The sequence below is a fragment of the Symphodus melops genome, assembly GCF_947650265.1.
Source record: "Symphodus melops genome assembly, chromosome: 20".
NCBI lineage: Eukaryota > Metazoa > Chordata > Actinopteri > Labriformes > Labridae > Symphodus > Symphodus melops.
In genome coordinates this window covers 3,852,906-3,872,065 of record NC_136710.1, presented here as the reverse complement: position 1 = coordinate 3,872,065, position 19,160 = coordinate 3,852,906, and the positions used below count along the sequence as shown (strand labels likewise).

The following is a 19,160-nucleotide window of genomic DNA, read 5'->3' as shown; positions in this document are numbered from 1 at the left end:
TTCCTTTTCTATCTCCTTATCTCCTCTCTGAACCCAAACTTCTCTGTCATCCTCTATCCACTCTGCCTCACCAATCTCCACATCTTCCCCTTCTCCCATCTCTGTTTCAAGCTCTCCATTTTCCTCACTTTCCCCTTCTTCAAAATCTGTGTCGTCTGCCTCATCCTCCTCTTGTTCATCCTGGTCTTCTGCATTACTGCTCACCTTAACTTCCGTGTAGCGTCTCACCCACTCCCTCCATCTCTTCTTCCTGTTTTCCTCCATCTGTTCCTTCCATTCATCCCACTCCTTCTGGCGGCATGGATTCGAAACTGCCATACTCCTCAGTGTTTCTTTAATTTGCGCTAATCCCTCAAATCCTTCAAAGCCTTTACACCACTAAATGCTTAAAAGACTGCAGGTCCCTCTGGTTTAAGAGGGAAAATGAACAGAGAAAATGATCCAGTGGACCAGTGTTTGGATGTTGCTAATTTTGATGCAAGCAGCAGCAGCTACATTTCTTTCCCTGTCTGCAGACGCCAGCTGTGTTGTCTACTGTTCCTCTCCTGCCTGCCTCACCTCTTGTATTTAAATGTTTGGAAGTGGCTTGTCAACTTGCTATTTGCAGTGTACTATCATCAGGTTATTGGAATTCAAGACATTTTGGCCTGTCAGTGCAAGACATAACAAAGGTTTGAGATGAATTGTTGCACTGCATGTGCATTCATTTCTTGCACTTCCTTTTTTGAGTGTCCTTTTCTTGTGTATTGCCACACTGAATATATGTACCTATTTAATCCTTCCATTTTGCTGCCATCCCCCGTCGTAAGCAGTTCTACCATTCTTAAATTAGTACTGTAAAGATCTAGACCAAGCAAGTAGAAAACTCGAGAAAGATCCTTTCCCGGAGTCAGCTGGGTCTCTGCTTGCCAAACTCAACGCACCGAGACATCTTCGAGGGCCTTGGCATCTTTAATTTGCACCATATGACTCTGAGATCAGTACTAAATGCCTAGAGGGTCACCAGCGGGATCACGTTGCTCCTCCACGTCCAATGCAGTGGAATCTGGGTCAAGGATTGAGAGTCATGAGGGATAGAAGGAGGCAGAGGGTAACAAAACAACATTTACACCTGTCAACCTTTGTGCTGAAAGGAAAATTATACCGTTGAGTAACCTTGGCTTGAAATATTGTTAAGGGGTTTACAAGTACACCGACAAAGGTCCCTTACAAAGACACTCTCCACTTACATTTCATTGTTGTTAAATGGGCTACTGCCTGTGGTTGCACAGAGGGCCACAGCAACTGAAGCTTCAGTCGTAAGTGATTGTTACAGAAATGTTCGTAGAATCAAACTAAAGCACCTTTCACACATGCATTCTTTTCAAAGAATTTACACGGCAGCTTATCACTGTCATCACCCTGCTTTCACTCCTGACCCCCATGACCCCAACAGCAGGAGATATACTGGGGGAGGGGGGGGTGATGCAAAAAAAACAAAAACAAGATGCTGCAGATCTCACGCTGTAATGTGAATACACATCCAAGACGACAAACAAAGCTATTTGATCTGACTCCATGGCTTAACAGATTGCTAGGGAAAAAAAGAGCGTGGACATCGAACAAGAAAGACCATAACAACAGAACCCGAGTTCGCATCACCCACTATACTGTAGCTGGTGATGAATTTTCTTTCTATAACCGACTGCTTTCATGCAAGAGTTTTATAAGGAAGCTGGCAGGAAAAAGTCTGGATTAATTCAGCGCTGTAAGATGCATATGAGATATTGAAGTAAAACAAGGTCATGAGGTCACAGTTTCCAGACTTGCTGTCGAAACCAGTATCCAATAAGCAAAGTTATCCAGTTGAAGATCTTGCATCTAAAACTTTCAGGTAATCTTTCCTCCTCAAGCCTTTAAAATAGAAGCCTTTATATTCTCACACGCAGAGTTTCTTTTGAAATGCTTTGAAGTTGAAGCACCGTGAGTGGGTGAGAGAGATGCAAATGAAACTGGTGGGCACCACCTCGCTTTAAAACAAAACTCCTACCTGAGGACACAGTGACTCTGCTTTTTCCACAGCCGTGCACATTCACACACATGCACAACACCAGACAAGTGAGTCTCGGGTTTATACGTTTTTAAATCAATTGAAAATATCAACTAAAGACTTTAGATTTTGAAACATCCTTATGGAAAAATCTAAATGTAAAAAATGTAAATGTGTAAAAGCTCATTTCAGTCTTTCAGTGCGCTCAAATACATATACATATTCTTCTTAGCATCACTTTGAAAGCCGATTTCCATAAATATCGCACAGATTATTTCCAAAGGAAAAAAAAAAATCTTACAATATCAAAAACAACTTTTCTGTATGTGTTGCATAATGTTTGTAGCACAGCTGCTGTGCAGATGTTGATCTGCATCACCTGCAGTGCGTGCTGTGCACAGCAGCAGCAAGATCGCCATATACATCTGAAAAAAAAAAACGTGTTTCCTCTTCAGGCCTAATGGTTACCATAACGACACAAGCAGTGAGAGGAGGAGAGAAGAGCGCCAACCTCCTTATGGGACCCCCCCCCCCTTCCTCTAGAGCAGCAAAAACTGATGGGATATAGGGCCAGTGGGAAACTGTATTGCTCTTTTTATTCTCCTTATTTTTATGTCCTCAGCTATCAAAGCATCTGATTCTGTTGGTATGAATTATTCAGTTTTAAAGAGAAAGGTACTGAAGGACTAGTTTGTAGTGACAGTATGTCATTGGAACAAATGAAGTGCAAGAAGATACGAGAATCAGATGAGGTCTCTAAACAGTTGAAGCTCCTGTGAGTAACTTTGAGTTTAGCGCCCCCTGTCATCAAAGCAGTGGCTCTTCTCTCTTTGATGAGTTTGTCCTGTACATATGTAAGTCATGTTTTTTTTTTGTTTTTTTTACCTCAAAAAAATGTAATTTAGCTAAAAGTTGATCCTATGTAACTGAGAGAGAAGCACAAGTATCACCGGCTGTGTTGTTGTCAGAGCAGTGTTTACGTCATGTTTGAATGGACGAGATGGCCTTGCGTAAAAAAAGTTAAGAACTCGAGAAAAGAAGAACAAACTGCTTATTTGATTGTCCTGTTTGTGTTTTTAGATCACAGTCCTCCTGTGGGAATTTACATGAAAAGTGAAGGTATAAGCTAACATGTGCTAATATTGGCCTGCTAACACAACAATGCTGCCCACGGGAAAATGCAGCTCAGCCCGAGGACAGGTCTGTCTCACGCTTGAGCTAAATGTTGGCTAATTTACGGTGCGTTCCAGTTGATATCTCTTTTGTGCAGACGCGAGTGTGGAAGGCTTAGAGGTGTGTCGCTGGAGGAGAGCGGAGGCTTTTTAAAAAGCGGAGGTGTCGCCAAACAGCGGTTTGTTTTGGTTGAATTCAGGCGCTCGATGTCGACACCTACTGGATCAAAAAGCAGCACATGCTTCCTCTACACAAAAAAAAAAAACGATTTTGTTTGTTGTCAAAATACAATCTAGCTTTATTGAGCTTCTACGGTCCCATGAAAAACAGAGAACACTGAACAAACACGTGGAAATAAAACAGAAGATTTTTAGACAGGCAATACAACAGGCAGGAGGAGAAAAAGGGTACTAAAAATGATCTCAACTGGAAAAGAGCATTATTTCTAGAACTAGTGTGATGTGAAAAAAAATACAACTTTAAAAACATAGAAAAACAAGATAAGGTCAAATACACAGTGCAGAAAAGCCACCTTTAAAAATGGCTTTTTTCCCCACGCTATTTCAGTCTAAAATATTTACCGTGACTGATTGTCAGGCTTCTTCTTCAATAAATATTCATAAATATAAACATAAACATTATTAAATATGATAGTAACCTTTAAACTTGTAAGACTCTTCAGAAGGGTTTAAACAGGATTAAATTCGACTCAAGCTCGTTTTATTTTGAGGTCGGTTTCTTTACAAAAAAATACACATGTGCAGCAAGGGAGATAAATAAGAAAGAGCCAGAATCTTCTCATCGCTCCAGCAGAGGAAGTTTAGATCACACACAATCTGAGCCACACCAGACCTCTCCAGCTATTGCTTTTTAAATAAGCTCATGTTTCATTAGTCCCTGCATTAATAAGGATCGCCTAAGAGAGAGAAAAGGGGAATGGGCTAAGAAGGTGCTGGCAGTGCCAACGAAATACGAGAAGTTCTAAAACAGCCGTTGTTTTGAAAGTGTAGGAACGGAGGAATTGCATAGTTCAGCAGCTTTGTGTAATTATTGGTTATTTGTTCCTGTTTCCGTGTACCTGCGCAGCCCTGAAACCTTTACACCACGTACAGTATCACTCTTGTGGCTCGTTAGAATAAGGAGCGAGAGGAGAGGTCTATTTTTATCAACGAGGGGGTGAGAAAGTGAGACAGAAGGCAAGATTTGATGAGGCGAAAGCGAGCACTGAGTGTTTCCATCAAGAGCAGATTCTGGGTGTTTATGTTCGAAGGGTGATTCTACTGCAACAGGTCCAGAATGAAAGACTCAAACATGTGTTAAAGATTCATTCGGAAACATGGAAATGTGAAAGGAAATAATAAAAAAAAAAAAAAGCACCTATTTTATCCCCTCTTGTGCTATTCACTAACTTGTACAAATTGTTGGTCAACTGCTTATTTGAAAACTTATTTACTCTGTCTTCGGTCAAGCGCTTGTAGCCCAAGGTAGAAAGAAAGACACGATGACAATGACGAGGGAGAGGGAGAGAGGCAGAGAGAGGAGGAGGATGAGAGGGAGAGAAGGGGACGGAGGCCACAGAGACATCAGACGCCTGGAATCTCCGGCCGGATCGATCGGGCTCTTTTGCCGCTCGGCGCTCGGGCGGCAGATGACCAGAGGCCGGACCTGAGATATGCTCTCCTGGAAGACAAAGAAGGACGAGATGAGACGATCAAGTCGCAGTTGTGAAATACTAATCTGAATCTTGGCTCAACTTAGCATGTACATTAGCAGTTTGGTTTAGATTAAATATCACAAATTATATTCCTCCTCAACAAATGAAAATATGTCTCAGAGATCCCCAAAACGTGTGTGAAGTGTGTTGTTGTAAATCCCCTCTGGTCCTGTATTTGATCATGTCTATAAACCCCTCTATTTCAGCCCTACTCAGAACAGGCTGTTTCTGTGTCTGTAGCTTTAAATATGTAAATGAGCTGTGTCTGACCACGCCCCCTCTCAGGAAGAGGATGTGGCTTGGGTTTTCTTGCACTATTTCCTAGTGTTTACGGTGAAGAAGGCAGACTTAGAGGGCAACACAAACACCGAGCAGTGGGAGTGTCACCCACCTGGGGGAGGGGCTACTGCCCTTTGTGATGTCACAAGAACACAAACCAGCAAAAAACTCATCACAGGAGCTTTAATTTGCTATAACTGGCAGCTAAGCTCGTCTAATATTTATTGAGCCTTCAATTTAAAGTTGGATAGCAGATATTTTTGATTTCAATTCTTTATACGTTAGAAATAATTAACTACCTCTTGTTAATGTTAAAATGAGATTAAAGTTTTCTCATAAGAGTTTTAATTACGGTGCATTGTCAAAAAAAAACCCCGAAATAATAGAGAGCCAGGGAACTGGATTAAAATTCTGAGGAAATTTCAAAAATTCCAAAATTCCCCCCAAAAATAAAAAATCTCTGAGATTAAAGCTCCTGTGAGGTATTTTCCATTTCTTTTATTCTGCTGTCCCCTTGTGAACAAAAAGGAACCGTTTTTATTTGCTGCTGTTGTGTATACATTGGATTTCTTTTTAAATAACAAAATCTGCTCTTGCTTTAAACAGTCAAATATATTGTAAAACAAAAAAAGGCTATCAAGGCAGCATGTTGTAGCTCAATCTGCCTGACACCTACCCTGCAGCAGCCATTTCAAGGCTTTAAAATAACCATATCAAAAAAGTCAAACATCTCACTGATGGTCTCTTTTCTGGCTTTTACAGAGGCATCAGTTTACATTTCAGTCTGTTTCATAACTATCCAAAATCTCCTCAGAGGAGCTTTAATGTGTCAAATTTGGCAGCAAAAAAAACCAAAAAAACAATGGTAGAGGCAGAAATAAAACTTGGCAACGCTAGTTTACTGCAACATGACTCAATGTTTCTACTGCACTAAGAAAGAAAGAAAATAACTACCAAGAATCGGACACTGTTTTGCACCCCTGATATGTAAATCTGGAACATGACCTGCCGTCTTGATCCTCTGAGTTGAGTTGAATTGTGCCTTGCTGTGGTGTGCAGATGTACAGAATAAGATGGACTGGTCTGTGTTGTGTTTTCTACCTCCAGTATGGTCCTGCTGTGCGCTCTGTCAGGACTGAGCCTGAGGTTCCAGCGATGTGACCTGTGGCTCCGCCCACCATCGTCTTCGCTCTCAGTGGTGTCTTGCCGCGCTACCCGTGGGCGCTTACGCCTCCGCGAGCTGATTCGCTGGAGAGAACCTGGGTCCTGGAGTCTGAAACAATCGGGTAAAATGCACCAGGTCAAAAAACTACAACACACAGGCCGAGTCGTTAATCTGTTAATTGTTTTCATTTATTGGTAAAGCGGATCCAGTGAACTTGGTTTCCGTTTACGTCTACATCTCGCTCTCACACGGTAAAATGGATGATGGACATGCCGCCTCCTGTACTTTACAAACCTTAATGAATAACAAGCCTAAACGCCCAAAGTGCTTTTATTGTGAAGTGCTGCTTTACCTTCATGAAGGTATTTCCTTTCTAACACCAGAGTAAAGAAAGTTGTGATATATGAAAAAAGTTTCTATTATTTGTACATTCATCATGGACTCATCATGGACTCTTAAGTACTCAAATGACATTGCAAAAGGCTAATGCTGTTTTTTGATAATAGTGTTACAATGTAAAAAGTGACCATGTTAACTGGTGACTTTTAGCTGAATGAGTCTGTAGTCATCACAACAGATGTTGTTGTCACTTTGTTTTTTTCATTTTTTATTGCAATGTAAAAAATACAAATTTATGTCTTTAACTGCAACAACCACGGACGCATTCGGCTGAAAGTCATCAGTTAGCACGGTCACTTTTTAATCCATAACACCAGCGTTAGCGTTTACATAATGTTAACTTCAGATATCTATAAATACATTTAACCCGCTAACTGTTATCCAAAGTATCATCTTTATGAACAGATTTATGGTAAATGAAATTACATTTTTCATTAATGTGCACAAACACTTAAAGTATGTAATGTGTTTAGAAATGTGTGTGCGTGTGTGTAGGTGTGTGTGTGCGTGCATCAAACCTGCAATCAGTATCTTCTATATCAGCATCTGCATCGCTCTCCCCCTGAGGGTCAGACAACACACACTCCTCCTGCAGACGAATGAAACACGGAGCTAAGAGATGATAAACTAAAGTAAAGACTGGAAAAAAGAAAAAAAAACTGGCCGGTTGAAAAAGTGTGACAAATAAATTCATCGAAACACAAAACTCCACTTTCACTGCACGGGGGCTTGATTTTTTATTTTTTTTTATAGATATATTTTTTGGACTTGTTAGATGAATCATCACTATAACTATTTGTAAACCACAAACAACTGACCACGCTGATTGCATTTGACTGTGTGAGCGACTTCATGCGTCACTTTGAATTAGCACCATTGTGAAAGTGCACATGACTAATGCAGCTCAGAGACACAGAGTCGTGCGGTGGCTGCTTCCTGTTGGCTCCACAACACTGTTATCTACGTCCAACCCCTGCATGTGAAGAAACACGCTCTTAATTTACTCTCCGTGATTCGTTCTTTTTATAAACTCAGTGAGGCAGAACACACTGATAAATCTCTCACGTCCCCCTTTTACACTTTTTATGTGGAAGATTAAATTAGAGATGCACTGATCCACTTTTTTCAGTTTGGATTCGAGTCAACCGTCAGCTTTTTCAAGTAAAGATGTTTGAATCTGAATTGGGGAAATTGTGCTTTTGATCATATAGAAGGAGCAGTTTTATCTCGCTTGAGCGTCGCCATGGAGACCATTTGTGGGCTCTTTGTCCAGGTTAGCCTGAACGTCTTCGCGAGAGAAAAGCGTTCTTTCATTTTGACCATAAACTCCGTCCATTATTTATGTCCACACTTTCACTAAAGATTCTCCAAACTTGGCTTTTATTGAATCAGTCTTGTCTTTTTTTCGTTGGCAACACTTTTAAAAGTGATTGTCAAGCGGTCCGGCCGTCTGATTGGTTAGTCACAGTTCTACCCGGCGTCCCTGCATACCAGACAGCTGCAGCCGACAGCGACCTTGATTTTAAATGCTGACTCTCCCCGTCAGTGCTTTTTCAGCCCCCCCCCCCCCCCCTCTGGACGGCTTTTAGTCCTGAGGAGCTTCAAACAGCTTGAACCTGAAGCTGTCTCAGTTTTGGACGACAGGTAATGAACCTCAGTCGAGGTAAAGAAACACTCGTATCACACGTGACGTTACCTCTGTGCCGTATCCTTCAGAGTACCTGGTGATCATCACTCGCTTTTTCCCGCAGTGTTCACACAGCAGCGTGTCCTGAGAGCAGAAGAGACTTCATTAAGAGGATTCATTAAAAAGCAGTCTGACAGAGCAAACTCACAGAGCAGAAGCCGACGGGCAGGAGAGAGGTCAGTCAGGAAGTTAAAAGCATGCATTTAGATAACAGATGAAGAAACACTCCGAGTGCCGGCCACAGACACTTAAGTGGGAAGCCTGAGCACTCACCGGCGTAGGTGTGTGTGCTTCTGAATAAAGTGTACAGGGACCGGCCTCGCACAGACACACTGCATCTACCTCTCCGCAGCTCGCCCCCATCTGAGACACAGAGACAAAGACAGAGAGGATAAACAACTGTGATCTGTTGACTTGGGAGACGCTTCTTGTACCTTTTTTATCTTTCGCTAGCTGCAGATCAACAAAGTCAGGCGAAGGAGACGAATGACGCTTTGATGCGCGATCGCGCACACAAGCTAACGTCGCGTACAAAGCGCACAGAGGAAGGAGTTTATGCCGAGCTTGGTTACGGAATTGTCGCGGGAAAAAAAGCAGTCTGAAAAGAGCTAACGTGGATCCAGTGGGCTCATCCAATCAGCGCTCATCCCCATTAAATCTACCAGTGCCCTGACTCCTCTTCCTCCTTCGGATAATTCTTCATTTCGCTGACACATGGGGCCCCTCTTAGGGAGGTTTCCGACTGTCATTGCAAAATTTGCCACATTTTGAGTCATTGCTGTGGTTTTAGCCTTTATCGGCCCTTGGGGGGCGGGGCCTGCCGGTCTGAGGCTCCAAGCAGTTGTCCTGCCCTAAATGTGGACAAGCAGCGCCTCTGTGTGGCTTTCCTAAACCAATAACAAAAGAACTGTTTTTATTATTACCATTACTTCACATTGTCAACTGTTTCTTTAGCTTAGCAGCACATATAGCAGAGCATACGCAGACAGTGACAGTGACAGACCAACCAATAAATATGAGTCAGGTACTAGTTGAGATGTAACTCTGTGTCGATAACATTCAGTAAACTGTGAGGCGAACTTAACTTTCATGTCGCCCACGGGTCTAGTTCTCAAAGTATGCTGCCCCTGTGAGAGGTGCGAAAACGTGACCTCACCTCGCAGTCATTGTCAGACGTCTCTCCGGAGGAAAACAGGCCGTGGGAGTCAGATTCCCTCCGCAGCATGACCTCTGACCTGGCTCACACGCTCACATAGACCTGCTGGAGAACACAAACCGGCTCAGTGACATCATCTCGGGTTTTTAATGGACCCCCCCCCCCCCCCCCCCCCCACCCCACAGCAACACTGAAGATATAGGTTAAATGGACTTTTTTTTTTTTTTTTTTTTACTGTTTTGACAAAAAGCAAAAAATACATCAGTAAATATGTTAATACTATCAATGGAATTAGGTCATAATTAGGCCTATTATTAAATAAGATTTTGCAATTAACTCACTAAAGAACAAATAATTACATTGTTTTATTATTACTGAGATAATAACCCTTTAAACTCCATGAGACGAAGTCAATATCACAGATTTTTTAATAAAAAACAAACAAGAAAGTCGTTTCTTTCAAATAAACGATCAAAGGTCGACCTTAATAATTAAAGTGGTAGAGCCACATGAAACATAATTTGTTTTTTTTAATAGGCCTTGTAATTCCTATTGCAGTTCCCTTGTGTTTGTCCCCACACAAAAATTTCGTTTCTTTATATTTTATGGTGATTTCTTTTCTTTTTTCTTTACATTAATTTTATTTGAAACTTGGCGTTTACAGACGATCCTGTCTTTACGCAAACATCTGGGTCCTGATGCTACCAGGGATTTCTCCTCATCACAGCGCCTCAGCCAAACATCTGCTCGACGGTGGCCGCACTGTCGTTACGTAACAGCCTGCCTGCCACAGTCAACGTTAGAGCCGGGCAACTTTTCACACACACAAGCTGCTGCAGCTTACATGAACACATAATGTGTCCTGGAGACGCACAAACACGTACATTAATCTTCAAGGAAGGCTCACGAGACATGTTCGACAAAAAATGTCTCGTGCACATGAGCTGATAATAAAGCAGATTTATTCCCGTCTTACCTCAAACGCATCCTGTTCAGGACGATGAATAAAGCCATACGAAGTGAGCGGACTTGTTGTTGTGTTCAGAGGATGAGCAGCAGGACGCGGCGGTGCTTCTCATCGTAGCGCGGGGAAGCCATGAGCTCGCGCTGCTTGTGAGTGTTTGACATTGTAGCAAATCCTCTGTGTGATGTCAGCGCGAGCGGTGACAGACAGCTACAGTCCGGGGGGGCGGGGCGGGGGGGGGGGGGGGGGGGGGGGGTGCGCGCGCTGAGCGGAGCGCCGAATGTTCCCAAAACATCGCGGGAGCGCGCAAAGAAAAAAAAAAGAAAGAAAGGAGGGGAGGGACTTCCGCTTGGGACTTTCTAAATAAAACAAATGAGAATTTGTCAGACAAAAGCTAAAAACCTTAAATATACTGAACAAAAACCATGTAAGTGCAACATTTCTACATTTCTATTGAAATAAAAGATCTGAGACTTTCTATGAGCACAAAAAGCACATTTAAATAAATGTTTAAATGTTTGTTTAAATCCTTGTCAGTTAGTACTTCTCCTTTGCTGATGTTATCCATCCACCTAATTAGTTGGCCTATGGCATATCAAAATGCTAATTAGACAGCATGATTTTTGCACATGTGGTGGCGCCCTAATGTTGGAAAACAGAACGCTGGGAAAGAGTCCCCTTGGATGCCCCTGTGTTAATAAAAAATGATGAAGTTTCCTCTGGGTGCCCTGTGAGTAGACAAAAGATGATGCAGTGCCCTCCAAGGTGCAACTTGTTGTGTGCTAGTACCCTACTGCATGGAGCAGGTGCCATTGTTATTGTTTTAGCCCCCATGCCTCTCAGACATCATCAGTCTGTCAGTGTGCACAGGTCAACATCTTGGCTGGTCAAACACAAACACTGAGGCTACCATTTATTACACCAACAAAACAAAACAGTATGCAATAGGCAAGAATAAAAACAAGGGTCCTAACTCAACTAACAAAGTATGACAGGCCATACTGACCTTATTATGATGGCACATACTGCTATGGTTGAGCTAATTCACAAAATGTCACTATTGGTAATTTGGCCCTGCTTTATCAGACAAATGTCATTTGCTTTAGATCACTTAGGCCGTTGTTGTCGACGTTGTTCGCTGTCTGTCTGGCGTTGCTCAGAAATGTAATCGTGAGGACAGAATATAGAGTCTGGCCTGAAAGGGGTTTTGCGAAGCCATCAATCATCAGGTCCCAAGTTAGAAGCCTGCGTACTGTAGATAACCTCCTCGGCATTGTTGCAATGAATTCTTGGTGCAAACAGGTATGCTGGTATGCAATTGTCTTTCAGGAGAATGGGATGTTTAGTGGCTTAGATAAAGGTATGCTTTGAGTTTTCTTTTTTTAGATTCAAGATCTGGTAGATCTCAGTTTAGCTTTAAATATTAGCAGGTAGATGCTATATACAGTACTGTCTGGGCTCCAGTTCAAAATGACCTTTCCACAACACAAATGTGAGCGACCGTTTTAAACCGTCACAACTTAAAAGAAAAAATCTATTATCAAAGCGCACTGAGAGCGATAACATGTAATTTTTGCCTTGATCTTTATCTTGCGCTGCGAAGGCCAAGAGGGAGTTGAACTACAGTCTGCGGTTCTGTTGGACAAAGAGAGAAAAAGATAAAAAAAGACATACACATATTTTTATGTATACACAACAGGACCACACACAAGCATCATCAAAGAGAAGTATCTGGAGTTGTCTGCTTTGAATGTGAATCAGCCTGGTTCAGTAAAAGTGACACATCATCAATATACAGTACAATACTGTACTAGGACAGTAGACTGTAGTTAGTGGATCTTGTGGTAAAATCCCATTCTGTCCTCTTTTGGTATTTCAAAATTTTTGACTTTGTTAGCATATTTTAAAAACTTTAAAAAAAATGTTTTTGTATGGTTAAAGAAGTATCCATGACAACATACTGGTGTGTATTTATAGATATGACATGCCGAAGGAAAAAAAATGAAAGAGTTTCCTTTCTAAATCCTCTTTTGCTGTAGGCTTGAAAACCCTGTTGATAGATAAATGTTACAAAGAGTTTAAGCTTCCCAAACAAATCTCAGTTTGGCCGAAATGTCCCATGAGCCCCGGTCCAGCTTCAGGGCCAAAGAACGAGATAAAGTGTAATTACAGGGAGACCTAATGGCTGAGGGAGGGATCCTCATTATGGCTACATGTCGACCATGCAAATGACCCCTGTGAACAGAACTGTACGCTGGATGTTGTGCAGTATATCAACACCAACTTATTTTTTCTTTATTTTTTTAAAATGTTTTCCATCCCAATGTCTGTCTTTTTTAATTGGTCCCTTGATGTTTCAGGAGAGAAAATGTCTTCTTTTCTGGTGTTTAATGAGATGCTAAAGAAATGTTTCTCCTACTAAAGTTACTATTTGCTACAAATTTGCTTGAATTAAGAACTGGATGCAAACTTTGTCCAAACTTTGTCCAACATGACTCTTGTATGCACTCACAGGGGAGAAGCTGAGACAGAAAACGAGGGAAGTATGAGATCTTCAGTGGCAGATACAGAGGTTTGTGTATTTACCAGAAGCAATACAAACAGGAGATGCAGGCTTGATAAGGAAATTAAGGGAAAGGGTGCAACTCAAATAAACCAAGACTAACGCGCCAACGGACCGATGCACCTCTCTCTCGTCTCTCTTAAACTCTCACTGGCTATCGTTTGCAGAAAAAGAAACATAGAGGCGAATGAAAGTCAAGAGAAGGCTTCAGAAGCAGGTCATGTAGACATTCTGGCTGCCTTGCAGAAAAGCATTCCACGGATTTCTCATCAGATTTGGATGCAGGACGGTGCACAAAACTCACATAGATTCCTTCTCTTTCACTGAGGTTACAGGTTTCTGGCATCCATTCAGAAAAAACAGGACTCTTGGATCAAAGTACCACACTCGGCTCATCATTTTCCATTGGAAGGACAATCGCTGCACCAAAGTCAATTGCAGGTTACGGTGTGCTGAAAACGCCCAGAGGTGGTTCGAAGATTGTGATTTGGTGGTGGGAGATATGCGCGCCTGTGGTCGACAAGTGAGACTGAGCATCCACAAACATCCAAAGCCTATTCAAAGTGACTGAACTGCACAGTAAGAAGAAGTGAGTAAGGAATCAAGTTGTGTGGACGAGCACAGATGAGGACTTAATCTGTTCAAATCCAAAACGATTTTTCACCTTGGATGAGTGACGATGCTTTTTGGAGTCCTGTTTTTGCAAGAACAACCTCGTTTTTCTGGACTCTGCCAATAATAGACCTTTTTTGCTGAGTAACTGACTACTCTGAAATACCAATGAAGGAGTCGGACCAAACCAAGGAGAACCCCCTAACCTTGGATTTTGACCAATCCTGGAAATCCTTTCTAGAACCTGCAGCACGTCTCTGCCTTAACACTTTAGATTTCTCAGATCTCTGGGATGAAGAAGACAGTACAGAAGACGAAGGTTCCAGTCCAACCAACGAATCACCGACATGTCTCCAAGCTCCTCCGGCACCACCTCCTCTTCCTCCCCCTCCTCCGCCTGCCTCACCTTTACCTTTGGCCTCCCACAAAGGTGCAACCGTCAAATGTTGCACCATGAAACTCCATTGGAGGGAACTGCAGAGTTTGGCTCCCCTTCCGAGGATGACCCGCTTTGGGAAGCAGACTATTTGGGCCGGACTCGAGCGAGTCCATTTGGATACAAACCGACTGGAGTACTTGTTTGAATCCAAGGGCAGTAGCACCTGTTTTAGTGTTGTTTGTGGGAGGCAGGTAAGTTGAAAAAGATGGGATGATACCCCAAGAATTTGGCAACATTGTGTTATCGGGTTTTTTGTTTTTTTTACATTATGTGTCTCCTTTTTAGAAATTACAAAATGTATGAAGCACCTTTAAGCAATCACAGATTTACCCAGTTAGGCCCCAGTTACCCGTATGGAAAGCCTTACAAACATTGAAAATGTGAGAGACCCCCTACATGATGACATGTAATGATATATTAAACAGTTTTGTTCCTACTGTGTCAAAGCAATCTGGCAAGAACATCTTAAGAATCCAGACTTTGCTTAGTTTTGTGAGAAAGTGGAGAATATGGCCTAAAATTGGTCCAATTATCTTGTACCCCACTTTCGGCCAATTCTCTCTTACTCTTTATACGTTATCTTGGCAATATTGCTAAACTGATTGATCTCTTATGGAGTATATATTGACTAATACTGTTCCATACATCTGTTCCCCAGTTATTTCCATACTAGACCAAAATAAAAACAGAAACCCACTGAGATAAAAATGTAAATCTCTTATTCCTCTCTGTATCCCAATGTAGAAGCAGCCATCAGTCTCTGTGTTAGGGATGAAGAGGAGTAATATCATAACCATCGCCATGAGCAGCCTGCCCCCTCCCCGCCTCCTCCCCCCCGCCATCTACAGCATGGACAGCAGTGTGCTGGACAGAGAGGACGTCCAGGTACAGTAGAGGTCGTGACGTGCAGAATCCAAGCTTCAGCATTTGCACAACCTTCAAATATTGCTTTAGTTGGATAGGCAGTTTGTTACCCTTATCATGCCAAAGTGAACCCCTAAGAAGAGGACGGATATGGATTAAATCGGACAGAATGAAACTTAAAGTCCTGAGACATCATCTCATTTTAAATTTACTTTCTAAAAACAGCGACTTCAAGCTCTGATCCCAACGGAGGAGGAACTTTGTCTGATCAAGGAAGCCAAGGCCCAGAACCCCAAGTCCCCTCTGGCGTCCGCTGAGCTCTGCCTGCTCACTTTAGGTGAAATCACACATCTGGACACCAGACTACAGCTGTGGTCCTTTGCACTGGACTACGACTCCTTAGAAAGGGTAAGTAAAAGTTAAATGGAGGTGCAATTGGAAACAATGGCGAGTTTTTTTGGTTGTCAGGTTGAGGTTTTCAGGATGTAAGCTTCAGGTAGAAACTGCTAGATTCTTTGGTTGTTAGTTTGAACCACATTGACACCACCTATTGAAGCTTCATCATGAAATAATCCAACATCACAGTATTGCTTGATCAAAAACAATTCCCTTAAGGAATGCAGTCCAAAAAACTTTCCAATCACCAAATACACCAAACTACCAGGCGAAACATAAAGCATGGATTTGATCGCTAACCGCTAACTTCCTCTTAATGTGACCATCCTCTCAACAGGAAATCGCTGAACCTCTCTTCCATCTGAAGTTAGCCATGGAGCAGCTCTCAGCCAACCAGACCTTTAGATGTATTCTAGCGACAGTTTTAGCAATCGGCAACTTTCTCAATGGATGTAAGGTGAGTGTGTTGTAATCAGGGTTGTTCCTAGCAACTAATTTCTAACTTCAACCGAAATATTTAACAGAAACTAGTTGACTTGTCCAACACAATTGAGACATTAATTTAGCAGATATCACATATATCCTAACTAAATACATAATTGAGTCCTATTAAAAGGAGAGTGAAGTCAAACTCCCTCTGGGTTTGTTGTTCTCAGCTCCATGTTAACACTGATGAGACCACAGTTGTAGCTAACATTGGCAGGGCTAGCACCTCCAGCCTTCGGTCGTCCTTACAGGTTAATGCTAACATGCCTGTGCTGAATGTGGTAACTCGTTGCTTCATTATGAGCCAGTTTAAAAGGACACAGTATACATGCAGCTTTATCTCGAGGTCAAGGTCTTTTTATTCGTCTACCTGGGGAGGAATGTGCTTCAAATACTGGGAAATTACCACACAGACGATACATAAAACAAATAAATACAGTCTCCATGTTTTAGATCAAAATACTGCCAAACCGCGCTGCTCCTAAGAAATGCCATCCAGCCACTGTGCTGATTTACATCCTGGCAGTAGAGCAGGGATAGCCGGCCCACAGCCCCGCCTAGTGGCCGGTGACGATGTTACAGCTTAGACACAACCTCTATCCTCAACTAATTATTAAGTCATGATAAATTTGTAATTCCAGTGTCGACTAGTATGGGTAACAACATTTAATTCAGTTGACTAATCACAGACATCCATAGTTTTGATCCCGGTCTTTATCATACATCTCTGATGCACTTGTGAATGTAAGTGAAGCTATTTTTCTGTACCTCGTAATGCTAACAAAAGATTATTTGTACCAAGGCCCGTGGTTTTGAGCTGAGTTACCTTGGGAAGTTGTCCCAGGTGAGGGATACACACACTCGCCAGCCACTGCTGCACCACGTCTGTGTGCTCCTGATGCAGCTCTACCCGCAATCGTCTGACCTCTACTCTGACATCACTGCTGTTACTAAAGCTGGAAAGGTGGGTGGTTCTCTGTGAGTGTGTGTGTGTGTGTGTGTGTGTGTGTGTGTGCTTTTATTGTGCTGCATCTGAGAAGGAAGAGTTATTGGATATATAAAAAAAAGGATGAGATAAAGATAACGTGAATAAAATCAAGTTCGTTTTCAAAATCTGGTGGGCTAAATATTTTTAAAAAGTTGTCTCTAAAACAACATTTCAAATAGACTGTGAACTATAGGTAGCATTTAATTTCTCTTTCTCTCGCGTGTTTTACAGTGCGACTACTCCCTCGTCCACTCGAACCTCACTCAGCTCGAGGTACTGTGCAAAGCATCATGGGACCAGCTAAAGCTCTTGGACAAGGCAGATGACAAGAGGAAAGGAGGAAAGTTGGAGAAGAGGAGAGGAGGAGGAGGAAGAGAAGATGAGGCCTCGGTGGCGGACGGAATGCTTCGAAACAGGCTGCCGAAGATTTTCAAAGAGTGTGAGGAGCGACTGAAGGTCCTGAGGGCCGTGCATCGCCGAGTTGTCAACAGGTTGGCTTATTTCTTTTTGTTGACGTAATGTAGAGTTTCAGAAATAACTACATTTTGCCATAAGTGATTTGTTTGCTCTGGTACTTTTTTTTAAAAATTCCGCCTGTGTGAAGGAGTCCATTGAATTATTTTTGACATCTGAGGTGCTTCTCTGAGAGCGCTGACCTCAATCAGTGGAGGGGTTGACTTTCCTTCTACTTTCCTCTCAAGCGTTACTTTAAAATCAGAGTCCAAAATCTACCGTCTAGCTCTGAATACTTGAAACAGTAAAAGTTAAAGTTATGGGGTAAAATTTGGATCTTCCTTCTTTCTACAGGTTCCACTCTTTCCTCTTATTCCTGGGCTACTCTCGAGCCATGGTGAGAAACACCAAAGCAGAGGACTTCTGTAAAATCATCAGTAACTTTTCTTTGGAGTACAGGACGACGAGGCAGTCGATCCTTCTGAAAAAAGAGCGGGAACGACACAACAGTGGAGCAGAAAGCCCGGGCCCGAACACTCCTACGTCCAGAAGGAAACGCCAACAAATCCCAACACAGGTTTTTCCTCTTACCTTCTCTTCGGTTGTTGTTCGTTTCCAATCAAACAGCGTCTGTAGTCTGCTGTCTGTTGATCATCCAGGAAAATGAGGAGCAGTGCCGGCTGGAGGAGGTGCTGAGAACACCTGAGTCCATCCCAAGACATGACGCCACTCTGCCACGAAACCGCAGGAGGTTGGCTGACATTCAAGGTATTTTATTTGTTGCTCACAAACTATACAAAAGCTCCACACGCTTCTCTTCTCTCTCAAAGGGAATTATTCTGAAGCTGAGTTTGTTTCCTTTGCAGGTCCATTTTCACGGATAATGAAGTGGTGAATCTGCTGATATTGTCAGAAAACATTTAGTCACTGGTGCTACAGAAAAAAAACAAAAAAAACAACAACATTTGTGCTTTTTATTTATGATGTTTTTGTTTAAAGTTCCAATATTGTCGGAAAATTATCAGTCAGAAAACGGACAAATGATATTCCACATGTTGCTCTTACAGCCCGGCGCTCAGGCTGCAAAAAGTGTCCAAGATGAGATACATCAGAACAACACCAGATGTACTTAAAGACGTAATGAAATACGTGTGTGAAACAAAAGAAGCAGCCTCACCGAGATGTTCACACAAGGTGAGAAACAGAGAGAACATCTGTCTGAAGAGGAGGAATTATACGGATGAGGACTAAACCGGTCCCAGGTTTATCTCCCGATAGGGTCACGGCCTTGACTGGAACCAGCAGCAGACAGAAGAACCAGCAAAACAGGAACACCTAGTGGTGTGGAGGGGTCGTCACACCCTTCAGTCTATAACTATGTTTGAGTTTTAATGTAAAGTTGCATTAAAAGTTGTTGTGCTGAAATGACATTCAACATATGTACTGTTTGTTTGTGTTCTCTTGTGGAAAAAAAAGCTAAATAATCTGTCCGTCTGATTTCCCTCAAATTCAAAGCTAATTTGAAATGGCGACTTAAAGCAGGTGAAGTATGTGTGACTGCCATCGATTGGCTTCAAAAATCTGCTTCAGAAAACAACGGATGATGTAACTGAGACTGGATGTTTACATGTTTGATACAATCTATGAGTAAAACAGAGTAATATTATGTAAATGTATAGAAATATTAATGAAAGAGACAGCTCGGCTACATATTTATACACTTTTTTGTTGTGAACATGAGTAATTAATGAAGACTGTTTGACAATATGACCAACAAAAACTTCTCCTGGTAG

At 42.2% G+C, this 19,160-nt stretch overlaps 2 protein-coding genes across 3 annotated transcripts; one reads left to right on the top strand and one right to left on the bottom strand.

The window, feature by feature from the left end:
* Positions 1–3,478: 3,478 nt before the first annotated feature.
* On the bottom strand, positions 3,479–10,796 carry LOC306841743 (uncharacterized protein). 2 transcript variants are annotated; one of them, XM_079371708.1, is made up of 7 exons: positions 10,579–10,796; positions 9,603–9,707; positions 8,720–8,809; positions 8,456–8,530; positions 7,278–7,348; positions 6,297–6,468; positions 3,479–4,882 (listed from the first exon to the last, which is right to left on the bottom strand). In XM_079371708.1, the coding sequence occupies exons 2-7, from the start codon at positions 9,669–9,671 to the stop codon at positions 4,667–4,669; spliced, it is 693 nt and encodes a 230-aa protein (XP_079227834.1). In that variant the 5' UTR covers positions 9,672–9,707; positions 10,579–10,796; the 3' UTR covers positions 3,479–4,666. The 2 variants fall into 2 exon arrangements, with proteins under 2 accessions (XP_079227834.1, XP_079227835.1); XM_079371709.1 differs by having other exon boundaries at positions 9,603–9,704.
* LOC306841734 (FH1/FH2 domain-containing protein 3) lies at positions 6,423–18,851 on the top strand. Its single transcript, XM_079371695.1, has 10 exons — positions 6,423–6,481; positions 13,081–13,138; positions 14,925–15,065; positions 15,270–15,452; positions 15,778–15,897; positions 16,729–16,890; positions 17,146–17,405; positions 17,722–17,944; positions 18,027–18,135; positions 18,234–18,851. Exons 2-10 carry the CDS (start codon positions 13,112–13,114, stop codon positions 18,260–18,262), a joined length of 1,254 nt encoding a protein of 417 aa, XP_079227821.1. The 5' UTR covers positions 6,423–6,481; positions 13,081–13,111; the 3' UTR covers positions 18,263–18,851.
* The last annotated feature ends 309 nt before the right edge of the window (positions 18,852–19,160 follow it).

Coding starts and splice junctions, on each gene's coding strand:
- LOC306841743 (XM_079371708.1), bottom strand. CDS start 9,671: ATGCTGCGGAGGGAATCTGACTCCCACGGCCTGTTTTCCTCCGGAGAG. Junction 7,349..8,455: donor CTGAAGGATACGGCACAGAG/GTAACGTCACGT, acceptor ATTCGTCTGCAG/GAGGAGTGTGTGTTGTCTGA. Junction 4,883..6,296: donor ACAGCAGGACCATACTGGAG/GTAGAAAACACA, acceptor TTTGTCTTCCAG/GAGAGCATATCTCAGGTCCG.
- LOC306841734 (XM_079371695.1), top strand. CDS start 13,112: ATGAGATCTTCAGTGGCAGATACAGAG. Junction 15,066..15,269: donor TGGACAGAGAGGACGTCCAG/GTACAGTAGAGG, acceptor TTCTAAAAACAG/CGACTTCAAGCTCTGATCCC. Junction 15,898..16,728: donor ACTTTCTCAATGGATGTAAG/GTGAGTGTGTTG, acceptor ATTTGTACCAAG/GCCCGTGGTTTTGAGCTGAG.